The 22392-nt window shown below is 37.9% G+C and overlaps 1 protein-coding gene across 1 annotated transcript in view; it reads right to left on the bottom strand.

Annotated features, from left to right (window-relative positions):
- The window catches only part of LOC126190703 (elongation factor Ts, mitochondrial), an 86578-nt gene that overhangs the window by 43158 nt on the left and 21028 nt on the right, over positions 1–22392 (bottom strand). Inside the window, exon 2 of the mRNA XM_049931174.1 lies at positions 14666–14914. Within this exon, the coding sequence (XP_049787131.1) occupies positions 14666–14914 (249 nt within the window). The remainder of the gene's footprint in view (positions 1–14665; positions 14915–22392) is intronic.

Raw genomic sequence — 22392 nt, 5'->3', positions numbered from 1 at the left:
CATTTTTAAACCAACAAAGAGCAATGTGCAACCTAGGACTGTTTATTAACATTGATTACAATACAGGTTGCTGTATCACAGTACACAATTGACTGGAATACATTTTATAATTACATTTGTTATGTGTCTTAAAATTAAATGGGATGCTCTCCATGTCTACTTGGAGTCAGTACCTGTGATATCTGACAAGTTGTTGCCATTTCAATAAGTGGAGTCCTAAAACACAGCCTTTAACTGATTCTAATATAACCCTCACCAGACGCTAAGTACGAAGCATACAATGCAAGTTCACTGTTGAAAGCATCCCACAACTGAAGCAGAGTTTACTTCAATAGCAAATCAGTTAAGCAGAGTTTACTTTACCTGTTCCCACAATAGCAAATCAGTTCCTAACATCTATCAACAAGGATATCAGTGTTTGTCAGAAGCATTCTTCTCAACTGTGATATTATTGTAACACACTGTGCAAATTGAAGTACTACAACATAAAAAATGATATCTTACCACAAAATACTGCATTGACAGGTGCTTGTTTAAACATTACTCTGGTGTGTCCAAAGCCTTCTTGTATCATTATATCAGAACTTGGGAAAAGCAAATTCTCAAAACAGTCTCCCCCTGACAGTCTTGGCAAGCCAAGTAAAAGACTTGGGTGTTATGCAAATAAAAGTGAAGTTGCATGAAGTATTCAACAGAGAGAGAGAGAGAGAGAGAGAGAGAGAGAGAGAGAGAGAGAGAGAGAGAGAGAGAGAGAGAGAACACTCTGTGGCACTGTCTGTGTGCTCACTGCCTCTGTTCCACACTACATATTCCACCAGAACTACATAATCCACTTGTTACCTCATCTTGCAAATGAAAATGCTGTGGTATGCTCCCCACAAGTACATAATTTATTAAATTATATTTTGACTCTCTCTCAGATATTTATGAAGTCAGAATATTGTCAGTATTACTAATCACCATAACACTTGTGATTACCTTATGACACCCACAATGTACACAACAATTGCAAAACATTTGTTATTGTACATGAAACATACTATACATGAAACTCAACACTAAATATTTTACATGCACCCTACAGACAGCAGAATATTGCTATTGGATTGTGTCACAGGGTACACACAGTGTTCCACAGAGTGGGATTTTTGTCAACAACTAACACTGTTTACCAGATCAGGTGACTGGTATGGCATAATGTTTGTTAGTAAGTACTCTACAGATCTGAGTACATGTTGCCTAGTACAGAAAGATCCCATCCAAAAGTATAGTGGGTTTGTGCTCTCCTTTTACAGGCATATTAACAATTTGCATTTGGTATCTGAGATTGTTGTTGTTGTTGTTGTGGTCTTCAGTCCTGAGACTGGTTTGATGCAGCTCTCCATGCTACTCTATCCTGTACAAGCTTCTTCATCTCCCAGTACCTACTGCAACCTACATCCTTCTGAATCTGCTTAGTGTATTCATCTCTTGGTCTCCCCCTACGATTTTTACCCTCCACGCTGCCCTCCAATACTAAAATGGTGATCCCTTGATGCCTCAGAACATGTCCTACCAACCGATCCCTTCTTCTGGTCAAGTTGTGCCACAAACTTCTCTTCTCCCCAATCCTATTCAATACTTCCTCATTAGTTACATGATCTACCCATCTAATCTTCAGCATTCTTCTGTAGCACCACATTTCAAAAGCTTCTATTCTCTTCTTGTCCAAACTATTTACCGTCCATGTTTCACTTCCATACATGGCTACACTCTATACAAATACTTTCAGAAATGACTTCCTGACACTTAAATCTATACTCTATATCTGAGATTAACTTCGATTAAACCTTTTAAGAGATACACTGATCAGCCAGAACATTATGACCACCTACCTAATGGCAGGTATGTTCATCTTTGGCACAGACAACAGCAGTAACGCATCATGGCATGGAAGAAATGAGGCCTTGAGAGGTTACTGGAAAGAGCTGGCATCACATCTGCACTCAACAAGTCACCAAATTCACATATATTCCGGGGAGGGGGAGAGATAAGCTCTGACGTCATATTCAATCACATCCCAGATGTGTTCAATCAGGCTCAGATCTGACGATTTGGGGACCAGCAGATCAATTGGAACTTCCCACTGTATGCACTGTCTTGTTGAAAAATGCTACTGCCATCAGCAAACATAATCGTCGTGAAGGGGTACATGTGGACTGCAACCCATGTATGATATTCCTTGGCCATCATGGTGTCTTGCACAAGATCAACTGCACCCATGGATGCCCATGTGAAAGTTCCCCTGAGTATAATGAAGCTGCTGCCAGCTTGTCTCCATCTTGCAGTACAGGTGTCAAGGAACTGTTTCCCTGCACGAAGATGGATTCGTACCCTACCACTGGCATGATGATGAAGGTATTGGAATTCATCCGATCATGCAACACTCTGCCACTGTGCCAATGTCCAGTTCCGATGGTCACATGCTTTTTTCCGTCATAGCTGTTGATGTAGTGGTGTTAACATACACACATGCATGGGTCATCGGCTGTGGAGGTCCATCATTAGGAGCGTTCGCTGCACTGTGTGTTCAGACATACTTGTGCTCTGCCCAACTTTAAAGTCCAATGTTAGTTTCACCACACTTAGCTGCCTGTCCTGTTTACCAGTCCGACATCTGTAATGAGAGGTGGCCACCCAACCCCATGACGTCTGGACAAGGTTTCACCTTGGTTTTGCCGCATGTTGAAGACATGCACCACAGCACTCCTCGAACACCCGACAAGTCAGGCAATTTCCGAATTGCTCCTGCTGATACTCCGGGCCATCACAACCTCCCCTCCGTCAAATTCAAGATAGATCACGTGCCTTCCCCATTCTACACACGAACAGCACTGTCACTGATACTACTACAAGCACCGTGCGCATGTCTGGCTAGCAGTCATTCCTCACCAGGTGACGCTGCTATAGCCTGAACAAGTATATATCAATAGCAGATCAGTGGTCATAATTTTCTGGTCAATCAGTGTAAATGCAAGGGTTATTTAACTAGTTTGCAGCAGGGTGATGCAGTCAGCCAATAGCAAAATCACTGTTAAGTAGCAAGAACACACAAATAGGAAACAAAAAATGGCTCTGATCACTATGGGACTTGACTTCTGAGGTCATCAGTCCCCTAGAACTTAGAACTACTTAAACCTAACTAACCTAAGGACATCACACACACCCATGCCTGAGGCAGGATTCGAACCTGCGACCATAGCAGTCGCGCAGTTCCAGACTGTAGCGCCTAAAACCGCTCGGCCACCCCAGCCAGCCAAATAGTAAACATTCATAGTTCTAATTAATATACTTATAATACAGCTACAAGAAAAGCTAAGCTGTCACATATAACATTGGTCTCTTTTTGCGTGTGCTACTGTTTAAGATATATCCAAACACAAACGTGTCAGTAAAATTCTACTCAATGACATACATGTATGGTCTTCTGGGCCTGAATTTTTTCTAAGTGGCTGGTCCTCTAAGTGTTAAGTTTTGAATGAGAATCAAACACTCTGTGACTTAAGAAAGTGACTGCACATTCTCAGATGTAACATAAATCATCTTGCATAAAAGGAAATTAACTTTGAAAGTAATGATTCTCCAAACACCATTTGCAATATTTTACCATGGTCTATTAGAAATAAGTTCGTTCAAGCAGTCACCACAAAGCGCCAGAAGACAGGCGTTACTGTGCATGTGCAGCTACAATGACATAGGAAGCCCGTACTTGGTGCCTGCTCTGCTCATACACCTTTCATCACATTTCTATTTGGAATTTCATGTGTAGTGGGGCATCATGTGACCATATGCCGCAGTGCAGCATGTTGTTCGGAGTGGACATACAGAGTTATTGTACTTACTGTATTTGTTTTTTTATATCCCACACCAATAAGGAATGCAAAATTAGAAAGCAGTCCTTGGCACAATATGCACTTCAAAGCTAGACTCTACATCTCAAAGTACTCTAATATTTCGCTATGTGGAGACTAAAATAGATATTTTTTTTTTTTTTTTTTTTTTTTTTTTTTTTTTTTTTTTTTTTTTTTTTTTTTTTTTTTTCCCTGTTATGTAGCGTTTCCAGTCAAGTTTACTTCCACACAGCACTGTAAAACGCTAGTATGAATTTCTTGCAAAAATAAGGAAGAACAGTTGTTAGTATACAACAGAACTGAATACAGTAAGCTTTTCATGACCTTTTCAAACTGTATAACAGTTAACAAGGTTGAAACTTCCTGGCAGATTAAAACTGTGTGCCGGACCGAGACTCGAACTCGGGACCTAGTTAGCAAGGTTACTTGTGAAGCCAAGAAACTATATTTGGCAGTTTATGTTCTTTTCCATGAGTAAATAAAAGCCTTGTAACTTCCCACAATGATAAAACATGTCTATAATTTACTGAAGAATGGTGTTCTGTAAATTTGAGCTGCAAACAATGCAGATTAAGAAATAATGTAAGGCTAGAGGTGGTACCAGACGAGTGTTTAAACATGTCTTGTGATCGAAAAACATTGTGTTTCATGGAAGGCAGATATGTAAAATTTTGCTAAAGCTTTGCAGTGCAGTTTACAGGAAGCCGATTTCTTGGAGTAGAATTATTGTATTATCTCATGTTTGGTTCTTTATTATGGAATAATGTCGTTATGTGCCAGAAGATGAAATTCAGCGAACAGTTGAAACTAGTTAACAGTGTGAAATGAAACATTTTGTTTCAAATAAAATGACTAACTGTGCAGAAAAGATGAATAAAAGTCAAATTTCTTTAGCACACCAACAAAATAACTTCATCATTCTGCAAAGCGATTAATGTTTGACTGCCAATAATGTGGAAATAAAATACAACCAGAAAACTGAAACTAAGAACAGATTTTATTCTTCCATGATTATGTGAATGTATTTTAATTCATTTGATAGCTCCCACCCACAGAAATCCAGTTTGTTTTCATTTGATATGAGAGCTGTGAACGGAGAGAGAACAGCAAAATCACGAAATGTACACATGAGTCATATGGAGAATCCTCACAACTCTGACTGCTGTGTGCATGTGTGAGTCTGGCAGCTTGGGCACGCCAGAAAAATTTTTTGGGGTAGCACCTGGCTGCTCGCACTACTGCTTACACTTCTAACAGCCATACTTCACATATGGAGAAGGTGCTGCTCATATGTGACTTCAGCTCTGCACATGTGCATGAGCTCACTAGCAACTGCTCAAACAAATCTAATGTAAAGAACTGTGATGCCATGTCATGCTCATATAGTTTGTTGTTACGAAGTATTGCATAGTCTTCATCCTGAAGCCTCTGAAACATTTTGCTGTCAGTGGAAGTTTGTGTGCGTGCACTGTGTTTTGTTGTTGTAAATGGTGCACTTCCTTTGGAGTTTTATTTGGTGCTTTTCTCTTATATGTTTTATTGCTGCAATATTATTATGTAGTATCAGGGCAAAGTAAAATTCTTTGTTAGAGAATCAGTTCTTATCAGTCAAAATTACAAAAATTTTACTCAAAACTAAAACAATGAAAATTTCCGGGTTTTTCCCAGATTTTCTGACTGTTCCGGGCATATACATCCTGAACATACCAATACATTAATCAAATGGTGAAGACAATAACCTACAGGGAGAAGCTACCAAAGCTTCTAAAATGATGACACAGTATGTGTGTTGTTCTTGTTCCTGGTCCTTATTTCAGTAATTCTAATTCAGTATGTCCATCACTTATTGACAAACTCTTTCAGTCCATGGAGAGCTCATCTTTTAGCCCAACAATCCTCCCCATTAAAACACTCTACAGCAATGTTTTTTGAATATAATACATTTAGGGATAAAAACTTCGATTTTTAACCTTCATTCTTCCTTAGGAAAATTAAGGTACTGATCACACGTAATCATCCCTCATATTTTAGGTATTAGGTACTAGAAGCAAAGTTCCTATTGTGACTACTTTATGAGAAACGCAATTGGAAATCAGTATAAAACAGAAGAAATGTCTCAGACTGTTGTGTATCAATCTTATTTGCACATGAGGACTTTTTGAAATGTGTATACATTTAAAGGATTGTTGACAACATTATCCACACTGCTAAATTTATGTCTCTTGTCCTGTAAACATCATATTGACAAACAAGTCTTGTAATCCCTGAATTTTCCATGTTTTGCATTTCAATCAAATCCAGTCACGTATCTGCATGTCTTCATTTTTAGAGTCAAGGTGTGTGGGACAAACTTTGTACATACTTCTCTCTTCAAGATATTTTGGAGAATGTCTTCAACACTTGGTTTACAATGTTTTCTACACTCTATTTAGTCATGCCGCTCCATTATGATGTGTGACATAACAACACTGACACACTATGGCCACAACTTAACTACTTAACACTACCTGCTCGCAAATGACTACTTGAATGTATGTTCATTGTTTACTGTTCACCATATAGCGGAGATGCTGGCACAACAGAAAGACTGTCACAAATAAAGCTTTCAGCCATTAATCCCTTTGTCAACAATAGATGACAGGCATGCGCGCGTGCGCACGCACGCACGCACGCACGCACACACACACACACACACACACACACACACACACACACACACACACACACACACACACACACGACTGCTGTATGTGTTGTCTATTATTGACGAAGGCTTAATGGCCAAAAGCACATGCACATACGACTACTGTGTGTGTGTGTGTGTGTGTCGTCATCTGTTATTGACGAAGGCCTTAATGGCCAAAAGCTTCATTTGTTACACTCTTTTTGTTGTGCCAATCTGCAACTCAGCATCTCTGCTACATGTTGAATGACAACTTTCCTTTTCATAATATTGTTACATTCAATCCTGGGTTTTCCACTGTTTGATTCATTGTTTAGTTTTGTTGTTATACCTGCCACGGTAGTTACTGCATTTATGTCACTTATATGCCAGAAATAAAATCAGTCTCTGAAGTTTTTGGATGGGCAATTTCATTGATTGGGAAGAATGATATCATTTATATAATTCACAGAATCTTTGTAACTCATACTTGCTCTCACTGGAATTTTTGTTATCTCTACAGTTCTGATGATGCCATGAATTTGACAAATACCCCATCTGACCATCTGATTCATAATCAATGTGTTGCAGCTTTTATCAAGCTGATCTGCACTTCTTTATATAAAATAACTCCACTATATAAACACAAGCTTAATCAAGTTATTTTGTCTAATCACATAAGCAAACTGAATAGGAAATGCTGGGGAGGTATAGTCAGTCTGCAACTGAAAAGTGTGCAGCACTCATGGTGAGGGAAGCTGCCTTCACAAGAAGAATGCTACAATCGCAAGCATTTGAATATTATTTGTACCCTCAATGTCTTATATGACTGAGCAAGTGCGGATATTTCCAACTGTGTTCGACCAAAATATAACTGGTATTTGAAGATATAAGTAAAATGCTGTTTCCATTTGGTGGTAACTGTCATGTGTGAGGTACTCCTGGGGCACTGTGCAGCCACGTGAAGTCTCCTTAAAGCATGCTTCTGTCATTATAAAATGTTTCCTTGGAGTCTACAACACCGTGTGTTGCACCACGGAGCCTTTTCTGGAGAAGTTATTTACCAAGGACTTCTCAGTAATCAAAAAAAGTATTGGAGGTTCAATGTAAAATGACTCAATTAGTTTAAACTTGAAGTTGATTCACCCTTGAAGATGTATCCAACTTGTTAATTGTATGTTCCAACGCTGTAAGAACAAATGCATGGGTAACAAACCAAGTCTTCATCCAGTACCTTGGAAACCATCGCAAGAAGATATTTTTGAAACTTTGGGATGTTGTCATCTGACCAGTGCCAGAGCCCAATTGCAAGAAATTGCACTTTGTCAGCACAAATTCTCATACAGTGTACAACAGCGAACAGATTTATGTATATTCTGTCCATGTGTGTTTCTTGTGTTAGTGCTCTATGTAGTGTTAACACAATTTGTGACTTTGTATCTACCCTCTACCCCTGACCTCTCCACTCTATTACACCCCAGAACATTTATCCATTAATAAGGCTCTATTGCACTTAGATTTGGTACAAACTCCTAATATTTGTTTTAACAAAGTTCATTAAAATTAGTTTTATGCCATTAAAAAACTATTTCTAATAATCTGTAATATATATGTCATGTGCAACGTAGAAATTATTAGCCCTAGAGAAAAAAATGAAGAGGACATTTTTGTAGGAAATTTTATGTAGTTTAATTTTGTACAGGGAAAAAGTTTTGTTAGAAGACTCGATTTTCAAGTTATTAAAGAAAAACTTAAATAAGTTATCTTTAAACACTCCCCCTCCCCCCTCCAAACTCATACACTACTGATGTGATATGTTGTTAAATGACACTCACTCCTACTAATGTACAAAAATTTGTGACTATACAATTTTTCCTCCAACTGTCCTTCATTGCCTGGACTATGGTCTCTGTACAGTTACCATGAAATGGTAGTGTCTGCTGAAAGCTACTGAACTTATTGAAGACAGTCAAATTTAAGATAGTAACAGTACTGACTGTAATAAATATTATTTCTGGCATACTCAGTTACAGTTACAAAACCCAAAATTCAAGAAACAGAAAGTAAACAATGAATTTAAGAAAACTATCTGCATGTGTCTCCTATTTTTGCTTGTAATGATACTGCTTTTGGGCCATTCCATGCATTTTGACACATTAGCAGCTTCTTAGGGAATGTCTGGCAGGTCAATAATTAAGAGAAGAAGGAAGGCCAGACCTGTGGGGATAGCCAAACCTATCAAGCCCCAACAACACCAATAGTGCTTGTTCGAATGCCATCAGAAGTTGAAATCCCTCAACAGCATCCCCTTCCATCATGAGAAACTAACACTGGTGGAAGAACAGTGATGTGAATGATGAAGAACAATTAAACAGAGTAACATAATCTGATAATAGAAAATAACAAAAGATGTGTGTTTGGAATGGACAAATAACAACCACTTTCTACATTCATATTTTATTTAACTTCAAATCTTCTTTTTGATTAAAATTATTATGGTGTTTATGAATCTCTATTGCTTCTGTATACATGCATATATGGTAATGCAATGTCCTTGCTAAAGTACTCGTATCCCTGAATTTTATTTCATGGTTCCTATCTCAAAAAACATGTTCCGCTATGGCCGATTTTACGGCATATCCCAGATGAAGGTCCTTTTGTCTTTGGCTAAGTTGGTGTTGATACTTCTTTTCGTAGTTCCAATATACAGTTGTCCACAACTTCACAGTATTTTATATATCTCAGGTGTTGCAATGGTGTGCCATGCATCTTTTCCTATTCTTAAAGTATTCATTACTCTTCTTGGTGGATCTAAAGATAATTTTAAACCAACATACGATCCAAAGTTTTATTAATCAATGGGAGGAAAACTTTTCCAGATAGCAGCTGCTGCGGCTCACTACTTTCCGCTTCTTCTCTTCTTTGATGGAGTGCTCGATCAATCACCTTACTTGCATATCCATTTTTCTTGAGGGCCAAGAGTAAGTGATTTCATACATCCTGCAAATAAACCAGCTTACAGATTTTATTGGCTCTGGCCACCAAGGTTTTAATGACACATCTCTTTTATCTAGGATGACGGTTTCATTCCTTATGGAGGTATCAGTCAGTGCGTGTGTCCTTTCTGTATATCTTATGGCCCCGACTCCCGTCCACCAATTCAATGGCAGATACGCCCAGAAAATTAAGTCTCTTCCTCCTATCTTTCTGGTAAAACCATTGAGATGCACCAAGAGGACATTCAGATCTTCTTTACCATGAATACATACTACAAAAGTATCGTCCACATAGTGGTACCACTTAACTGGTCTTTTACTGATCACGTGCAGCACCTGCTGTTGGTTGGTTGGTTGTTTTGGGGAAGACGACCAAACAGCGAGGTCATTGGTCCCATTGGATTAGGAAATGATGGGGAAGGAGGTCGGCCATGCCCTTTCAAAGGAACCATCATGTCATTTGCCAGAAGCGATTTAGAGAAATCATGGGAAACTTAAATCAGGATGGCCAGGCACGGGATTGAACCACTGTCCTCCCGAAGGCGAGTCCAGCATGCTAATGACCTCACTCGGTACCCACTGTTCGAAGAACTCCATAAATAAGTTGGAAACAGCTGGACTAATAGAGTTGCCCATAGATTTGTTTGTATTTGTTCTTGTACTGGGAATAAGTTGTGAGAACGTAGCGTCTAAATGAAGACACTATGTCAAATATTTGCTATGTATGAAATAGCTTTGTTCACAGGAACCCTAGTAAACAGGGACACTACATCAAAGTTAACAAGAATATCACTTGGGCTGATGTCAATCTCCTAAAGTTTTTCAACAAAATGCACAGACTTTTAATGTAACTGTCAATTTTAGCAATACACGGCTGCAGCAGAGAGGAGAGATATCAGGCTACAGGGTAGGAGATCCTACAGCACTCACAATCTGTCTCAGGGGAACATATGACTTATGCACCTTTGGTAGGCTACATAGTCTGGGTGGATAAGCTCCTGTTCTGTTGGTTTATATCATCCAAAGAGTTGACTGGCGGTTCGTTGTAGGATCCTTCTGAAGCTTTTTATAAATAGTGAGACCCGAAAGGTCACTAACCTTCTCATGGTAATCTTCACTCTTCATCAAAACTGTGAGATACCTTTACTCTGCATAATATTCTGGCCATCTCCATCCTAATTTTATCAGCAGATTGTGATGACAACAGACGGATTCCTGCTGCTACATTTGCTGTAATGTCCTCCTTGTGAACTTTTAGTCACTTCACTGCAAAATTATCTCATTTCAATAGAAGTGAACTTTCATCTTTGGTTAATTATCTTCCAGGCAAGTTAATAACCATTTGAGAATTGTCAGTGACTGATTTTTTATGTATGAATCTCTGTAACCCATCAAACTTCCTCTTCTGCCGATTAGTTGATACTTCTGCACTGAATTCCGTAGTCCTGAATGTTAGTCCAGTCGCAACACTGTATTATATGTATAAAAAAATGAAGATATAACGGCTTATACTGCTATCTAGTTCCCGCCAGTTCTCACTGCATATGGTGGATCCGCTCCTGTAGCGTCACTACTTCCATGCGGTTGTAAATATGGTTAGCTTGCACCAAGTGAAACATTCTCCTCACCTTCAGAAATTTAAGAATTGTCGTAGTATACTGGCAGCGTAACAGGAAAATGAGCGAATACAGTTGTTGAACTTTCTTCTAGTGCAGTCCCTCCAGTCGCCGAACCAAAACTGATATATCCTCCCTGTAGAGGTGTTTAATCATAGAATGTAGGATTTCATGGCCGGTGTCTTCTTCACTTAAAACTTCTGGTCTGAGAGGCCATGGATGATATACGAGATGTGTCCACAAAGTAAGTTCCATTTGGTTATATAAAACAAACGTGTACAGATACACAAAAATATTTATGGTACAAAAATCTACAACTGTTAAACTACTTTCCTACATAGCTTCCAAAATTTTGCAGGCACTTGTCACAGCATGGCACAAATTTTTGTATGCCTTCTTTATAGAAGGTTGCCGCCTGTGTATTCAACCATGTGGTAACATGTTCTTTCAGCTCGACATCATCGTTGAAGTGTTGACCACCAAGGCCAGATTTTAGGTGTAAGAAGAGATTAAAGTTGATAGGAGCGAAGTCTGGGCTGTACGGAGGATGGTCAAACGGATCCCAGTGAAATTCCCATAAGAGTTGTTTGGACACATTCACAGTGTGAGGTCAGGCACTATCGTGGAAAAAAAAACCATCACCTTTTGATAGTAATCATCGGCGCTTGTTCTTTGTTGCGTGGCACAATTTATTAATGGTCTTGCAGTAACCATGTGCATTGACTGATTGGCCTCATGGTAAGAAATCAATCAGCAAAGTGCCTTTCTGTCCCACAAAATGGTGCACATGACTTTTCGAAGTGTCAGGATTTGCTTAAGCTTAACCTTCGTTAAAGATGAAGTGTGCCTCCATTCCACTGATTGACATTTTGTTTCAGGGGTGTCGTACGATACCCAAGTTTCACCCCCCATGACTATCCGAGGAAGAAAACCACCGCCTTCTCATTGTAGAGTGCCAGAAACTGAAGTGCACTGCCCATCCATTGTTTTTTGTGTTGTTCAGTAAGAATTTTGGACACCCAATGTGAGCAAAGTTTTCGAAATTTCGGTTTTTCAGTAACAGCTTCATGAATTAGTGGTCGTAAGATTTTCAGAACTTCCATATCAAGGGTACTAAGTGAAAACTTAAGGTTATGCTTAATCTTCTCTTCAATTGTGTGAACCAGTTCATCACTAACCACAGACAGGCATCCACTTCATTCTTCATCATGCACTTGATCACACCCTTCATTGAACAGTCTGACCCATCTTCTAATCATTGAATCACTCATAACATTTTGTCTGTAAACCTCGCAGATTTGACGATGAATTTCCTTTGATTTAACTTTTTTTGCATTTAGAAAACGAATCACAGATCTGATTTCACACGCGGTGGCATTTTAAATTATGGCTGACATTATAAAGCAGCTCTACAAAGCACACGTCAGTAGCAGTGATCTGAAAATGGCGTACATGTCTTCTCCTTGAGACAGAGTAACTGCTGCACATGCTCAGAACTGCGATCGTAGCGCACCCGCGGATAGAAATAGAAACAGAACTTACTTTGTGGACAACTCTTGTATAAAACTGCTTCCTAATGTATCATCTCCAACTACAGGAGACATTTTACAGCAAACTTTTAGAATAACTGACAGTTGCCCTCTTGCTAGCAAATAAAACACATTAGTTGACTTGTAGTATGTAGATAGGATTAAATTTCAAGCACTGCTTCGTTACTGATAAGTCGTCTTGTCCGGAAAGGTGTGGGGCAAACTAGTCTGCATCTTGTGAGGACCACTTCCATCCATCTCTATGGTTTGGGGAGACATGCACCATGCTAGGCTTTATTGGTGACATGCTGTTGTTCAGTACTTGCACCCACTTTTCTTCCCGCTGACTCATAATTTTTATTCCCATTCATGACAATGGAATAGGATCATCCTGCATGATACTAGACCTACAGACATCTTTGGTTCCTGTACCCACTGTACCACTGCCCATAATTCTCACATGGCCGGGACTCAACACACATATACTCTGTTTCCTTGGTTCTGAATCTTCAGGATGGTGCCTTAGATGTTCTGAATCATTCTCTCTGTTGAATACATTTCCAGTATAGACTGAAAGGCAGAGGTGGAACTCTTCATCCCTGCCTTACACCCTTTTTAATCCAAGAACTTTGTTCTTGGTCTTCCATTCTTATTCTTCCTTCTTGGTTTTTATATGTATCACTCACCTTCATTACAGCTCAGATCTATTCTACTAAGAATTTCAAAGATCTTTCACCATTTTACACTGTAGAATGGTGTTATAGGTCAACAAATCCTATACAGATTACATCATTTAAGAGGAGACTGCTATAGATGTTAATAAGGGTGTAACTAGATCATGTTTTTCTTGTTGAAAATTAGCAGCCAGTTTCTCAAATAATGCACTGTTAAATAGCAATATCTACGCTAATGTTAAATAAAAACTGCGCATTAATACAAATGTATTTAAAATAAAGGTACAATTAAGTAAACTATTTGTATCTTTATTGAACACTTTTTATTATGGTGTACATTAGAATACGTCCACAGTGTACAGTGGAGGCCAAAACCGGATTTAAATTTAAATGTTAAAAATTGATCATTAACAAGCAAAAAATTAACAATGATTTTGCAGCATTGTTTAGTGTTTGACATTTAAGGTTCCTTTAACAATTTACTATATTACGGATTCAGAAACTCAACGTACTTCGCACTGTACGCTACGCATACCAGTAAAATAAAATTTATTTTAATGTGATCCTACTGGAATACCACAACAAAATTTCACACATGCATTAACAAATAGTGTTTGCCAAATTTATATGTATTTTTAAACAAAAACTTCTGGTTTCCAACTTTAAAAACAGAAGAAAAGTGGTTTGGGAAAATTTAGTATTTTCATGAATATAGTCAAGTAACACCTTTTCTGCTAAGTCAAACAGTTTTTGATTTACGGATATATCAAGATTTCCAGATGTGACAAATATAATTCAATTTTCGAAACTTCAAAAATTAATTACTCAAACATGAAAGATTCATTTTTGGGTTGGGATTTTTCATGCAAACAACCACTACTATTAGTGTACAAAACAAACCAAAAAAATGATGTCAGAAACCAGACCACTGGTTGATTTCACTTGGAATGACCAGTTGATTAAATGTGCTAATGTTATACAAATGAAATACTCTTTACACCAGAGACCTCACAAATAATGAGTCTAGTACTGAGGGCAGGAGAGTACTACCGTAGTTCGGAATCGGACAAAAAGTCAAGGTGAGAGAGCAAATAGCGTGACATTTGTGACTGTGCCTCAATGACCTATAGAAACTGATAAAAATAAATCTTGCTAACCTAAGATGATCTGAAACTCAAACAATATTCAACCATAAAGAAAAAGGAAACACAACCATATGGAACATGATTAAAAAGTCAATACCACATTCTCATAAACCTACAAAAAAATCAAATGTCAATAAAATTAATGTAATTTACCTTGGTCACTTGTTGGATAGTAGATTGTTTATTTGTAAAATCTAGACACGTTCTCACAGCTAACTCGGCCAAAGACACAAAATTTTTGTTTCTTGCTACGAAATCTGTCTCACAATTAAGTTCCACCATAGCAGCATTTCTTCCATCAACAGTAAGGGCAACAAGCCCTTGTAAAGTTGGTCTTCCTTCCAGTTTTGTTGCTTTTGACCAACCTAATGCTTGAGCTTGAGCTTTCAGCCACTTTTCTGCCTGAAAAATACATCAATATATGAGACTTATGAAGAAAGTTCTTCCATATCTGTCAGTAGGCAACTATGTACAAAATATGAAGTGAATGGGATTTATCTGACTGACTGTAATATACTTAAACAAACTCTGTAATGACAGGCATATGAGAAACTCTTCACAAGGAATAGGAAAAACTTCAAAGTGTGTATTTCTTTTTGAACCACAGTTCCTAGAATCATCTTTTTAAGCTTTTACTCCTCTCTTTCACCTCCCGACAAAAAATCTTTTGACTCAAGAAGCACAAAATCTGCTTTAGCTGTGTGTTCAAGCTGGACATGTTCAGTAATTACAGTTACACCAAATAATATGAAGATTCTTTATCTTTGGATATGTAACTGTCCCACTGACACATCTGGAATTGTTTACTGTTCGAAATGTCATAAACTGAAATGTAATAAACACTTAATTGCATGATTCTTGTTGTGAAACAATATTCACTAGAAGGAATCATGCAATCAGGCTACAAAATTTGACATATGCAAAAGTAACTGCAACAAGTGGCGAGAGTATATCTCTAAAACAGACAAAGTGCGTAGACTTAATAAGAAAAATAACCCTAATTTGGGAGTTGGTAGTACTTCACCTTCAGGAGCCAGATTTTCAGCACTGCTGATATGCACACACAAAAATACAAGTTGCTAGGAACTAATAGTAGTAGTGGGAGGATACATAGCATATATTTTACAGCAGGAACAGGACCTTGGGAGTAAGGGTACTTGTTTGAGAATGTCATATGTTTTGACTAAGATGTTATGGAGATTAGCAGGTCAATGGAAGGCAACAGTGAGAGTTGTGAGGAGGATATCAAGGAGGGGAGTTCTCATTTCAAGGCTTGACGTGAGAATTTCACAGCCTTGGTGAAGGAATTGGTGTGGATGCATAGGGTGTAGTGAAAGCAGCATTTGATGTGGAAGGGATGCCAGGTATCGAAATGCTGGTTGGTTTTATGTGCACAGAGGTTTAGATGTGGGGCTTCAGTGAGGAAGACTAATTTTTTTGTAGGTCTGGCCCTCAAAGATGAAGCAGTTATGGGTCAGAATGACGATGGCTAATGTGGATTGGATTGTTTGGGGGAAAGAGACCAAACAACGAGGTCATCGGTCTCATTGGATTATAGAAGGACGGGGAAGAAAGTCGGCCGTGCCCTTTCAAAGGAACCATCCCGGCATTTGCCTGGAGCGATTTAGGGAAATCACGGAAAACCTAAATCAGGATGGCCGGATGCGGGATTGAACCGTCGTCGTCCCGAATGCGAGTCCAGTGTACTAACCACCAATGTGATGGCTAATGTGAAAAGAAACAAAAGTTGTAAGAAGACTTTCAGGTGGCTGTTAGGGGAGACAGTGTTCTGGATCTGAGAGACCTTGCATATGTGAGATATTGGTATAGAGTGAGATTGCATCAATAATGAGGAGGGAGGTTCCATGTGGAAGAGGTGAGAGAATGAATTTGACGTTCCAGGAATTGGTTGGTATATTTTATGTAGAATGGGAGCTTCTGTTTGCTGGGTTAGAGATGCTGGTCAACCGGCACTGAGGAGGTGCCCAAGAAATATCACTTCACCATCCAATCCAAACTCACATTCAACAGAGTGAGCACTGAATCCTGCCTCCTGAAGGTAAGTGATGTGCAGCAATTCTCTCTCATTATTTTAGTTTTCCCAATTTTCATATTGAAACAATAATATGGAAGTTAAAATACAAATGAAAAATTTACATACTGCGATACCTTTGAACAGTGGGATACAAATGGTTGTTAATCTGTGCTACGATATCTACTAATGCACGGGCACATCATCTTTTAAAGTGCAAGTAAGACTCTTCTGTACAGCAGTTAACTCAGAATGCACACTGACTGTTGGAATACAGCAGAAGATTTTATGTGAGGCAATGCAAAGAATGATCATAAAGATGATTGCAGCATGCAATAAACTGTCAACAAGAATTTACCTTCCACTTTGAAAAAAGAACGGTATGATAACAGTACGGAAAAGGATAGATTGCTACTCACCAGCTAGAGGAGAGCAATATGGAAAGGATAGACTGCTTCTCATCAAACAGAAGAGATGATGAACTGCAGACGGGCACAATGAAAATGAGTACAGTATAATTTCACTTTCACATTCCCGGAATTAACATTTTCTCACCATATACTTCATTTTTTATCACTCCCGTCAAATTTACTATGTTCACAATCTTAATTTGAACCTATTTTAGTGTTAACACATCTATAATTTTCCCATGATTTACACTTTATGAATCATTGTTCATGGACGAAAAACTGGCATAATTAACATAAAATGGTGCACGTACTGCATCAGTCTTGAATTACTTACAGTTGTTACAGGTCAACTTTCTTGACACCAGTGTGCACTACTCAGCAGATCTGAATCAGTAAAAGTTGGAACAATTCATGATTTGTCTCCTGGCACTGCTAACCTCAACTCGGCATGGTGGCTGATGGAAGTAGCTGTTTTGATAGAAGTCGGAAGAACATGAGACTAACAGAGGAACATTCACCTGTTCCATGTCACTACCAACTTCATTTTTTAGTTCTGTGTGCTACACAATAAGTGGTATCCTTATGTCGTTGTAGCCATATTGTTTCAGCATTAACTTTGGCCTGTTATTATGATCATATGCAAGGACATCCATTTTCCAGTATTTGTAATTTGATAATATATGGTAGTTTCATTTATTTATTTTGTATGCTGTATACTGTCATTTGCTAGCCAAGGCTGAAAACATTGGCAGTGTTGACAAAACTGTTCCTATAACTGATGTGAGGCAATCTCAATTGACACAGCTGCTCTCATCAACTACTGCACCAAGAGTTTATTGTGAATAGCATGTAGTATGTTCATAGCCTTGTGTTAAGTGACTGAAGTGTTAGGTTAGTTGTTTCTTTCAAATTGTTTTTTTTTTCCTGTCACAGTTTTAAAATGAAAAACACAAATGTTACCTAAAGAGATAGAAAAACCCTTTCTATGGAAGACAAGGTAAAAATTCTCAAAAGAGCTGAAGCTCATTGTGGAACACGCATTGCATTAGTACAAAGTATAGGAATACCTGTCTCTCTGCTGAGCACCGTTGTGAAAAACAGATTCTATTTTGGAAAGTGCAAGCAACAGTGGGCCAAATTCCAAAAACCAGAAATATTTCAGTTGTTTAAAATATGTGGAACCAGAAGAAGTTACAAAGAACTGGTTTCAGGCAGCACCTGCTTCAAACATTCCAGTGAATGGTGTGATATTGCACAAAAGATGCTAAAAATCACCAATGTGCTTGGGATCAAGGACTTTTCTGCATCTAAGAGGTGGACTGATAGATTTAAGAAGTAATACATGGTTGTGAACTTAAATGTATAGGTATAAAAACTGTTAGTCAAGAGCAGTGTGGTAGGTTACAGGACCTTATGAAGAAACATAAAACAAAGAATATTTTCAACATTGAGGAAACAGGTCCCTTTTTCAGCATCCTATCAAACAAAACATTTTCCTTCAATGGCGAAAATTGTGAAGGAAGCAAACACAGTAAAGTTCACCTGGCTGTCATTTAGGCACAAATGTAGATGGTTCCGAAAAAATCAAAATGTTTGTGACTAGCAAATAGAAAAACCATGATGCTTTAAAAATATAGAAACGCTGCAAACAATCTACAGTCCCAACAATAAAGTGTGGATGACATCAGAAATATCTGAAAAGCAATTATGTTGCCCTGATGCAAGAATGGGAACCCACAACAGGAATATTCTCTTGTTGGTGGATTATTTCTCTGCACATCCCAAAAATATAAGGTTACGTAATGTGCAATTAGATTTTCTGCTGCCAAACTGCACAAGCAAATTACAGCTCTTGGATTTTGGTATTTCCATGCCTTCAAAATATACTATAAGAAGGTGATTGTGCAGAAGGCATTAACTCTGATGAAGGTACCCAGCCAGCTTTAAAGTATCAATTTTAGATGTTTTGCATTACATTGCCAAGGCATGGACAGAGATTACGGAGGCCACAAAATATCCAACTGCTTCCAAAAAGTGGGATTCACTAAGCCGATGAAGGAAATGGAGCTTACAGACCAGACCTTGGTATCAATGATGACACTGAAAACCTAGTTACTTCAACATGGGAATAGCTGCATGGAAAGTGTGTCTGTTGATGATGAGATTGACTTTCATACAGAAGAAAACACGGACAGTGCAGGAAGTGACAGTGATAAAACAACCTACATTTTTGGATTTTTATATTAAAAAGTAGTAACTACTGTACGTATTTGTTCACATCATATTCATGTAAGACCATCCAAATTAAACATCAGTATAATAAATAAAAATAGCTTAATAATGTTTCATAAAATGTTTGCCTAAAAAGCTGAAGTGTAGTATCGTATCCTCCCTGTCATCTTGGCTGTGGATACAGACAGATCTGCATTGGAGCCCCGACAACTAGGTTGATTGGAAGGTGACAGTTTGGTTGCCAATTGACCAAGCCAGTGAGTGTGTAATAAAGGCTGCAGTAACAGACTGATCTGTAGTGTAATGCCATTTTTAATGCACTTTACAATATTTCACACACTTTTCTTTACAAAATCTAAAATAGCTAGATGTACTGTGGACATCTGCTGACGTCACATTTGTATGAAAGTTACACTAAAAATGATGCAGTTTAGAGAGATCTTTAATGCAGTGTACACTTGAACTGCACTTTTTGTAGCCTGCAAGTATAAATAGAGAACTGCCAAATACGCCACCTTAGCTTTGCAAACATGTAAATCAACATGGCGGCTGCTTTGTTTGCGTTATTTTTAGTGCAATTTGCTGTGCTAAATTATCAGTAAATGTCATGTCAACTGCTAAACATAGCACGCAATTAAGATAACCTTTGTTATATAGTAAATATATGTATGTATATCATACAAAACCATGAAAACGCAAGGGGGTAGTACATGTAATCTCTACAGCTTAAAAAGTTATTTCCCACATTTTATACCATTTTTTCTAAGTCTCTTGAAAGGTGTGAAAGCAGAGTTTCAACATGCTAGAAATATTTTCAGCTATCCGGACACAGTCTTCTTTCAGAAATAAGTCTCACAAAGTCACACAGCAACAACTGACACATACATAGCCACTGTCTCCAGGTGCTAAGCCCCAACTGCCTTAGCAACTGGAAACATTGGCCCTTTGTTTGTGAGTTATTGTTCTGTGAATGTGGGACAGTTCTACTTCTCATGAATGATTTTGTCTGAAAGTTGATATGTTTCTAGTATTGTTTTTCATTGTGCTTGTCTGTGACCCAACCTCTTCTGTGAGGTGGATAGCAATCTATCATTTCCACATTATTGTTATTTCATCCCTGGACATTCCACTGTTTGAATTGTATGATAATACTGACAAAGTCACAATGACACTGAAAAAATGGATACTATAAAACTATTGAACAGAATTGTTGGCCAGTCAGTACTTGCGTGATGTGAACATGCAGCACTGCCAAGAAAGAGACACATAACATTACACACAATATATTCGGGTAGCTCACTCAGACCTTTTCATCCTGGGGTCCGTGTGACCTGCTCTTATTTTTTGACTTCCCAAACTCATCCTTCTCTCCTCCTCGAGGAAGGAACTATTAGTTCCAAAAGATAGGACAGAGTGTATTCTTTTACATGTGACTATCAGTAGATCAGCAGTTCATCTCCTGAAAGTAAGCTCTGGTCAGAAATTTCTTGTCTCATAATTTTATAGCTTTCTTGTATGAATTTTCCTTTTGATAAAAACAACCCTAGACACAGGTGTATTATGGGAACTTGAATGGAATGATTTTAAAGAGACAGTTACACAAAAGTACTCATTTATTATGGTCAGAAAAAAATGTAGACAAGGAATAAAAGAACAGTTGTGATTGTCATGTTACTCTTTGATACAGTATGGTAACTTCTCGTAACTGCCTTGACCTCATTGCTTTTACGTTGCCTCATTTCCAAGTTTTCCTTGGCCTTTCATGTTTCCTGTGGTTTGAAGGTATCCATAGCGTAATGTTCTTAGGTAACCCGGATTTATCCATATTTTGGATGTGATATACCACATTAATTGTTTCTGTTCAATGTCAATTGTTAATTATACTTCTACCACCCTTTGTAACTGAACCTCTGCATTATACATTTTCTCTTTCCAAATGACTATCCATTTCAGAGGCCATCAACTTCCTCTTCTTATTGTCTGAAACTCTCCCATGTCTGCTACTCCAAAGGATTCCATTTAAACAAGAGGTCAATTTTATAGCCTGAGTTATTCATCCTATAATTTCTTGGTCATCTTTACCTGTGTTACAAGCTCTACTCCTAGTAATGTGTAAGTACAGCAAGCTGCAGTTTTCTCTATCTTTAGTTTGTAATGGGACACCCTTCTCTTGCATTACTTTTCCTCAACAGTAGTTGCTGATGCCAGTACTATTTTTCTAATTTTGGACAGGTCAATATTATCTCAGCTGCTTTTCTGAAAACTTTCATATAATTTTATGCACAGTATGTTATACTTCAAGCTAAAATTTATGAAAAGGAATTACTTTATTTTGGATGTTATAATCGATCGGTACTCGTTCTGAATGTACAGTTAAAATTATTTTTTTTGGAAACATCTGAAATTATGAATTATTTGACACACTTAAAATTTCTATTATTAATTACACAATCTAGTACTGTTTACTACGTTCATTTCTGGGTTCATTTATGAAGTAATATTCGAAACTAATAGAAATTCATTTGTCAAGAAAACTTGTAAACCCTTCGGAATATTGTTACTTCCGATGAGTGAGACAGTAGTAAGCACGCCTCTGATGTGATCGGAAGTATTTTTGTATTTTGTGTAAACAATGTAATTTTGGCTTTCTTAATGTGAAAAATCAAGAGACTGTATGATGTACTAAAATGTGACAAAACATATTAATGTAACAACAAACATTCTGCAACAACAATCTTCAAATTAGTTAGATCAATTCAACCATGAGGACCTAAAACATGCGAATTTCAGCTTCAAGAATCAGACCTCTATACAGGAAGAACTGGAGCCAACTCTACGTGAAAAGATAAGTAAACTAGAAAGTTTACTGTAATCTTTGCTACTCTCAAATCTTCATAAAAGACTAATGTGGACAACAGCTGCAACTAGAAAGGAGGGTGGTAGATTACAAGTTGGATGATGCACAATCTGGAAGATATTTTATTTTCTGGGTGTTAAGTTCTAAGCCCCATCATTTATACTACTCCTGTAGTTTTTATGCCATATATTCTAAATCATCTTTTGCTTTGGAAATCATGGTTGCCTGCAAATTGCAGTGTATACAACAAGTTTTGCCCATATCTATTCCTATTCCTCTGTACTTCCTTTTCAGTGATTTAGAGCTTTTGCTACCATATTTTCAACATGGTAAGAGATGCACACTAGCC

This window comes from Schistocerca cancellata, chromosome 6 (genome assembly GCF_023864275.1).
Source record: "Schistocerca cancellata isolate TAMUIC-IGC-003103 chromosome 6, iqSchCanc2.1, whole genome shotgun sequence".
In the NCBI taxonomy this organism is placed as follows: Eukaryota; Metazoa; Arthropoda; class Insecta; order Orthoptera; family Acrididae; genus Schistocerca; species Schistocerca cancellata.
The sequence above is the reverse complement of the archived record's forward strand: the minus strand, read 5'-3'. Positions and strand labels throughout refer to the sequence as shown.